Source organism: Quercus lobata, chromosome 5 (assembly GCF_001633185.2).
Source record: "Quercus lobata isolate SW786 chromosome 5, ValleyOak3.0 Primary Assembly, whole genome shotgun sequence".
Classification (NCBI taxonomy): domain Eukaryota; kingdom Viridiplantae; phylum Streptophyta; class Magnoliopsida; order Fagales; family Fagaceae; genus Quercus; species Quercus lobata.
In genome coordinates, this window is record NC_044908.1 from 43,070,943 (window position 1) to 43,079,570 (window position 8,628).

At 35.1% G+C, this 8,628-nt stretch overlaps 1 protein-coding gene across 1 annotated transcript; it reads right to left on the reverse strand.

Annotated features, from left to right (window-relative positions):
- Positions 1-7,576: 7,576 nt before the first annotated feature.
- LOC115992121 (glutaredoxin-C9-like) lies at positions 7,577-8,358 on the reverse strand. Its single transcript, XM_031116190.1, has one exon. The coding sequence runs from the start codon at positions 8,263-8,265 to the stop codon at positions 7,819-7,821; it is 447 nt and encodes a 148-aa protein (XP_030972050.1). The 5' UTR covers positions 8,266-8,358; the 3' UTR covers positions 7,577-7,818.
- Positions 8,359-8,628: the final 270 nt, after the last annotated feature.

An 8,628-nucleotide genomic window follows, 5' to 3' on the forward strand; every position in this document is an offset into this window, starting at 1 on the left:
CAAGCATTTGATTTTTTAGCAAAGCTTAGATGCATGCAACTTAGGCCTTTATTAGATGTTGATTTTTCAAATTCGATTTCAACCTTGTTTAGTCTTTATAATATCACCTTGTTAACCACCCAAAAAATAACTAGTGACATTGATATTCTAGTTACAATACGGGAAAGGGTAAAAGTTAGTGCGATGGACAAGTTAAACTAAGACATGCTACTCTGTGAGCTTTTTTTTATTTTTTTTTATATATATAATTTATGAAAATGATGTTCCAGCATTTTGTTAGACTAATCCACTCTCTATTGACTGGTATTTTGGAAATTTCATGAATTATTAATGTGATGAATAGAACTCAGGGCTTTCGAATTTACATGTTCTTCATGTCCATTAAGACCACCATACAAATGTCTCCGAAATAATACATTGTGAGAAAATTTAAAGCAGGACCCAATAAGAAGATAAGATAATTACAACTAGTGAAACAAGATTGACCCAGATACTACTCAAGTCAATCCACCCATGCTATCATATATAATATCTTTTCAATTTGAGTGATTGATTTTTATATTGTTGATATTGAATAATTTCATTGAATATAAGGGTAAGTTCAGCGAAGAAGACTACAAAAAGAGGAGAGAAGTGAGAGCCATCCAAAGATGTCCAACTCTTTTGTCATAAGGGATGGGTATGCAAATGCAAATACACATGCGAGGAATTACATTTTTTTTTTTTTTTGGATGCATGCGAGGAATTACATGGGAAGGTATTCTATGAAAAATTAAAGACATGTTATAAACACAAATTTCAAGTTTAGAAATTAAATGATTAAAGACATTTCATAAATGTCAATTTATATCGATGAATGTGTGGGTAGGATTTTTTGTATTTATATTTTATTACAATAGAATCATCCTCTAATTCGATTTCCTTGAAGAAAAAAATTAATTCAAGATTTATCTTGATTGATGAATTTCTGACCTGAACTGGCCATGGATACCCCTACCCTTAACAAATAACAAAGAACTAAATTCATTACTAACCAGAGAAAGTACAAGCGTAGGCTCTTCTCTAATAAAGTTGTAAAAATAGAATGCGAAAAAGAGTTAGGTAAAGCAGGGGAAAAAAAATCCAATTTTAGAGCTAACATATGATGTACAGATATGTTCACTTATGTTCATTTCACACGCAAGTGCTTTCTGTTGTATTCAGAGTTAAAAATAAATAAAAAAGGGATAGAAAATTATGTTGCAAGTTGTAACAATAGCCTCCCAGTTTCTTTTTTCTTTTTTGCACTTTTTTATTGAACAATTTATCTAATTAGTAATAAAACCACCCATAGGTAGATGTTATATCATATATGACATTTTATAAATTTTGTGTAACATCGAATCGTACACTGCGGGTACGGAAAGAGGAAAGTATACTCAATTGCATATTTAATTTAATAACTTACTCTCAAGATTTGTTACTCTCAACCATCTATCATTTCCCTTTCCACTTTCTCTTTTATTTTTTTCCCAGTCTTAATCTTCACTATCTTTAACATGGATGCGGCTGTGGAGGAACTATGGAAGAAATTTAATCTTTCTGAAGATGAAAAAGGTGTTTTGTCAATAAACTCTCAGGATGTTGCCCAATCTAAAGAACAAGCTCAATTCAACCTCTTGTTCAGGTTGCAAACCAACAAAGATTTTAATAAGGAGGCATTCAAGACCACCCTTCAACAGTTGTGGAGAGGTCCTCATCGTGTAACTATCAAAGAAGTGGAGAACAATTTATTTTTGGCAATCTTTGTCACCGGGGAACATATGAATGACATTTTAGATAGGAGTCCATGGTCTTTTGATAAGAGACTCGTTCTATTGAAACAGTTCAATGGTGATGTTAGCCTAGACAAAGTTTCCTTTCAATGCTTCTCCTTTTGGATTTGGGTTTTCAATATCCCAATCAAAAGTATGTACTCAACTGTTGGAAATTATATGGCCAATGAGATTGGAATTCCTATTCTGGTTGATGCTCCTAAGAGTGGCCTTGCTTGGGGTCCTTTTCTTCGTATTAGAGTGGATATAGATATTACAAAACCTTTAATGAGGGGTAAGATGATCCACGTTGAAGGTATGGAAAAAGGGTGGGTGTATTTCAAATATGAGAGGCTTCCTATTTACTGTTATAGGTGTGGAATTATGGGATATCAAGAGCGTGAGTGTCAACATGCCAGGAAAGGGTGTATTTCTTCAGAGAAGGATGACTATCAATTTGGTCATTGGCTTCGTGTTGTGGGTTCTAAGGCCAATAGAGGGAAAAACTTTCACAATCAGTCCAAACCTAGAGAAGTCGAGGGTGAAGAATCTGATGGGGATGACGGCGATAAGGAGCTTGTTCCATTTTCCCGTCGGCTGCAAAGCTCACCACCGACCAAAAAGTTCTCCACAGAAATGGAGAGCAGTCCGTTGGATGAAATTGCAAGATTCTCGGTTAGCCAGGTGTTGAGGGGAAAATTTTGATGTTCCCAAATAAAATATGGGGTAGTCAAGCTGAAATTCAACGATGGGCCCTTGAAATAAAACCCAAAGGCTATCGGTGTGGTGTAAGTCCGCCAAAGCAAGAGATAAAAGCTGCACCATAACAAGAAGACAACAATAAAGTACAATAAACATATTACTGTTGTTAGTTTGTTATATTATTAGTCTTTTTACAGTATCATAATTCAAATCAGTCCTTTAGCGGTACGGTATTATCTCCAGTGGTAGGGTAATTTCAGGTTAATAAGTGTGTTTACATGGTAAAAATCATATGTTTTTCTTATTATTATTAAGTCAACATAAGGGAAATCTTCCATAGTGTCCAAAACATTATGGCCTTCATCATATAATAATAAACAAGGATTAAAGGCTCTATAGTTACAAATAAAAAAGGAAAAATAGGATGGAATGAAGGGAGAGAAAGATCTCAGCTCAATGCAACAGGTATTAAACTAAGATTTTGATGAGTATGTGTGCATAAGGCATAAATGAGGTAATGTGGGCTGTTTTGAGTGAGTGGGATGGGATTAACACTGAGGTTAAAGCTTTTTGTGAGTAACGGGCTGTTTGTGTCTAGTTGGAGGACATTTTTGAGCTGTGATTATGTAAAAGGGTAAGAAGAATATCTAGGATTAGATGAGTGTAGGTTAAAGATGATGAGTGGTGAGCTTAAGGAAAGCTGAACCACGAACAAAATAGCAAACAAACCTAGAGTTTTAGAGAGGTTAACTGGTTGTCCCCTTTTCTGGTTACTTGCTTGTGTTTTTATAATGGAGTTTTAGGGAAGCATTAATTGACAAGAATCCAAAAACGTATGACTATTCAGAGGTGATGAATCAAGGTCAGACTTTCCTGGGATTTTTGATCAGAAGTAGGAAAATCCATTTTAGGGGCTAACTTGCTTCTTTGGGTAATGATGGGATTTTAGAGTGTTTTGTATTAAATGCCAGGATTTGGGGCTGAGCTTAATTATTATGATTGAGGCTTGTATCAAGAGCAAATCCTAATACTGCAACTGAGATTCGGACTCCTGAGAAGTAAGATTTAACACCCCCAAGCCAGGTCTACTTCAGGGGGTTCCACTGGAGATCCCTTTATACCCTCCAAACCATATGTTCCCAATTTTTCCCCTTTAGGATTTATGGGCTTGGCACATGAATCACGTCCTGAATGTTTTTAACATTTTTAGCATCAATTTGTTGGAGTTTGAATAATTTGGTTTCAGCTCCCCTTCTGTTAGAGGTGCAGTCTTGAGGAAGATGATGGAGTTCCATCATTCTTTAGACTTCAGCTGATATAACAGCTCTTGGGCACTGTTCACGTCAGGTAGAAGGTGGCAGAAAACTGATGGGACAACCCATAATTCATCCTTAAAGGCTTGATTTTCTTGTAGGAGTCTCTACTTATTTTTTTGGTTAGGGATGAACAAGGGCTGGTTGCCCACTTTCAAACCTCTTGTTGGGGACCTTTTTGGGTTGGAACTTTGCTCCATTTCAACACTCTTAGTTGGGACATATGGCCCTTTTTTTGCTTGGGCTTGTTCCCTACTTCATGAGATTCTTGGGCCTATAAAATGAGCATTAAAGGCATGCTTTGCCATATGTTTTTTTACTTCTCATGGGCTTTAGTTGTTAGTAGAAATAAAATGAATCCATGAGCTTTTATAAAATATTTATGATAGATTTTGGGTATTAATTTTCATGGGTTTTAAATAACAACTTGTATAGTTTCTCATAATTTTTGCCTTGGATTACTTTGTAAATGATATTTTCTTTGGGACTTTTTTAATTAATGACCTCCAATATTTTTCTTGAGAATAATATTTACCATGGGTTTTAAATGAATATGGTAGCAAACACTATAATGGAGTAATGTGATGTTCTCATGAGTTACTCTATAGATAATCATAATGGACATGTAGGATGAATAATTACCATGAATTTTGGTAATAAATATTATGAATGTTGTGATGTAAGATAGATAGTGAACATGAGTTTATAATATGAAATAAATGTCATGGGTCTAATAATTATAACTTTCCATGGGCTTTTATAAGATAATTGCCATAGGTTTTGAGAATAGATAATTTATAAATTCCATGAGCTTGTAATATTATAGTAATAGGTTTAAGAATTTAAAGTATTGTTCATTATTGGAATTTTAAGTGAAATAACTACGATATAAGATAATTATAACTTTCCATGGGCTTTTATAAGATAATTGCCATAGGTTTTGAGAATAGATAATTCATAAATTCCATGAGCTTGTAATATTATAGTAATAGGTTTAAGAATCTAAAGTATTGTTCATTATTGGAATTTTAAGTGAAATAACTATGATATATAGTATTTTGCCAAGTATTAATAATCCTAGGCTTTTGATAAAATGGTGCCAAGTAGTTAGCTTGGGCTTTTAATAGTGCTAACGTAAGTTGGGCTTTTGATATTGCTAATGAGAATTGGGTTTTGATATTGCCAATAAGAATTGAGCTTTAAATATTATCAGTGAGAACTAGGTTTTGATATTGCCAATGAGAATTGGGCTTTGATGTTGCCAATGAGAAATTAGGCTTTGATGTTGCCAATGAGAAATTGAGTTTTGGATAAATAAATTGCCATGGGTTTAAATCATGAGCTTTGATCATGGATTTGAATTCCATTGATAAAATTGTTTTGCCATGGACTTAAATCATGGGCTTTTCAAATATTATCAAGTATAAGTATTCTTGGGTTTTAAATAGAATAGGATATGTTTATTGGGTTCATAGGGCCGGTTTTGGGCTTAGCTAAATAATGATAATGAAATTGGATAAAATATGAATTTTTGGGTTTTTTTTGTGATATTTTATATCATAACCCAATTTAGATGATGAGATATAAAACATTTGTGATTAACATAATAATAGAGCAAAAAATATTTAGGAAAACCCAATAACTTATTAGTGGTACTCACATAAAATTAGATGTAAAAAAAAAGTACCCTAACACCAGTTAACCTCAGAATCCATTTTTGAATTCAAATGTTGAGCAAAACACTCGTCCACCTAATCCCAAAAAATCCACATCCCACTCTTTTTCAAATTCCAATTTGATAGAGAATCCACAATAGAATTTTTTGATATATCCCATGCCATAATGGGATTAGTTTCAGAAAACCTTATCCCTACTTCAAAGGAAAGTAATTCATCCAAAAAACCCTCAACACACTCGTACCATAGCCCACAACACTTAGGTGCTAATGAAATATTTTCTGGATCTGATTCAAGTTCAAAAAATTCGAAGGAGATGGCATTTAAAAATTCAAATGGGGATTTTTCAAACTGTGATATTGAAATGGAGTTATCCCCAAATATTATTGAGGATTCTTTAGGTCATATTAAAACAAGTCTTTGATCTTGAAAACGGTTGCTTCAAAATTCAAATCCTATTTCATCCTTAGAAGATAACAAGAAGTCTTTGCTGCACTCCCATATCAAACAACCCAACTTAGAATCATCTTCATTGGAATCTCCAATTCACAAAAAACTAGCAATAGAAGGTGACCAACCGTTCTTTGGGGGTACTATCCCTCCTTATCATCCTCCATGAAAATCCTAAGCCTTAACTATCATGGGCTTGGGATCCTAGAGGCAGTACAAGAGCTTCACTGCTTAGTTAGTGAAAAAGATCCCAAACTTCTCTTTCTCTCTGAAACTAAGCTGGATAGGGATGGTTTTAGGTGATTAATGAGAAAACTAGACAGAACATGCTCTTTAGAGGTTGCTTGGATTCTTGAAGACATTTCAATTATTAGGGATAGTTTTGTTTTTATTTCTTTTGTTAATACTCCTTTATGATGTAATTATGCTGCACTAGCTTTAGCTAATGCTGCAAAAGACAAAGAGGAGGCCATTGTTTGATTAGAATGCCTCTCTTTTCTCTTCCCTATTATACAAAGTGATTTATATTAATAAAGTCTATTATCGTTTCTGCTCCCAAAAAAAAAAAAATTAATAACTTACTCCTGTGACTACTATTGGTCGATATTTTTTGCCCACGACTGATCATATGACCACACTTTTCATCTATCATTCACAAATGTCCAAGTTAGCAAGCACCAAAATTAACTGTGACGAACCCAATAAATTCCTTCGTCTAGATAAGACAACGTTGGACGAGGGAAAGCACCATTAAGCCCATATTAAATGAAATGTTGTTACTCACCAATGAATGCAAGAAACATGGCCATTGGAAGAGATATCAAATCCTTTCCTTTAAGCCACCTTGGGACGTTACGAAAAGACATTGAAACCACCATTGAATACCACCAACGGCTAGAAAAGAAAGCTCTATATATAGGCAATATCAAACCACAAGAAGGGGTATGGATTCATTTTCTATACACATATAGCAAAAACAAAGCTCTTGTCATCACCATTATTCTTCAGTCATTAGACTTTATCATTGAAGGCTTAGTGGCCGGCACCACACCGGTTACCTCTTGAGGGAAAATTCTCTTTTTGTTCTTGTGTAAGTCACCTGACGACCTTGAGCGACATCTTGTCTAGACAATTACCACAACTGACGATTTTGACATTATCAAAGTATATAATTAAGTGTGTTTGTATGCGGACTTGGTGGATTTTGATCAAAGTGACTAAAATAATTTTCCTTATCCCTTTTCCCTATTTTGAAAATGTAAGGACCCGCCACACCCCCCCCCCCCCCCCCTAAATAATAAATAAATAAATAAATAAATAAAAAAGGCCTATCGCCAATAGACTTTAAGGCAAGTCCATGCCACATTTTCAAACTCGGGTAGGGATATTTGGTTTTTTCATGTGAAAAACACGGTATTCATTTTGGTCATGGTGAAAAAAATAGTTAAAATATATCGTTGAGTGCAAAGATAGCGAGTCTGTTCCAGCTCTATATGTTGAGGGTCTTGATCGAAGGCGGCCCTTGATGGCACAATTTTATATATATATATATATATATATATCTTCAAGAATACGGATGACGATGACATAGATGATGATAAATTGATAGGGAGGAAAAATATTCTTTTGTAGAGTCTCATACTGTTAGAAATAAGCTTTCAACGAATCAACTCCATTGATCTTTCACAAGATCAAAATTAAAATTCCATTAATCTACATACATATGTGTCTTCTTCCATTCCAAAAAGACAAATTGAGAAATTGAAAAAGAAATTTAAAGATAAAATTCCCTACATTCCTCCCTCCAAAAATTATTGAGAAGGAACCCTTGCTAAGAAATTAAAATGAGTACCAAACTGTGATTAAAAAACAAAAGTACAAGAATCAAAGCCACAAAGCCCCAGCTTCCTTCAAGATAGGCACCAATTCACCAGAAATATGAGTAGCCATGACTCTTTCTAAGCCCCCAAACAACTTGCCCCCAACAAAAACCACTGGGAATTGTACTGACGACCCATCTTGCCCACCTGATTCCTGATCAACACTAATAATTTTTAACAGTTGGTTAATCACAGCAGCCTCGTCCTGATCATCAACCTCGGAAACCGTGGGGTTCACACCAAGGCCTTGTAATAACCTCTTCACAACATGGCACATGCAACACCCACGTCTCCCAAACACCATCACAGCATTCTCTGATACCAGTTTCCCCACATTTGTTGCATCGGCAACACTGGTTGTGGTGGTGGTGGTGGTGGTGGATGTGTCACGTGACAGTCCGATGGTGGTCGGAAAGTATGTTTTGTAACTATAGGGAATTGCTTGGTGCATGGTATAAAACTATGAAGATCAATTGGATTGATTGATTTTGTGAGAGAGAGAGAGCGAGAGAGATAGAGAGAGTTGGGTTTGTTTGAGAATGGGGGATGTGGGGGTTTGATTATATATATATATATATATATAAAAGGGTAGGCGTGTTGAATAGGGGGGCGGTAGTAGTGGGGGGCCTGGAAATAAGAGAAACGAAGACTCTAACCGTCAACGCCAGTTACGCAATCTACTACGTCATGGAACCTGTGGGTGATAAGTTATTGCGTCACCGCTGGCTCGACAAATTCGACCTAGCTACTAGCAGCACGTCCCATAATTATTTTTACAAACCCGATACAATATTCAAAAAGTATCTTACTATTA

Coding starts and splice junctions, on each gene's coding strand:
- LOC115992121 (XM_031116190.1), bottom strand. CDS start 8,265: ATGCACCAAGCAATTCCCTATAGTTACAAAACATACTTTCCGACCACC.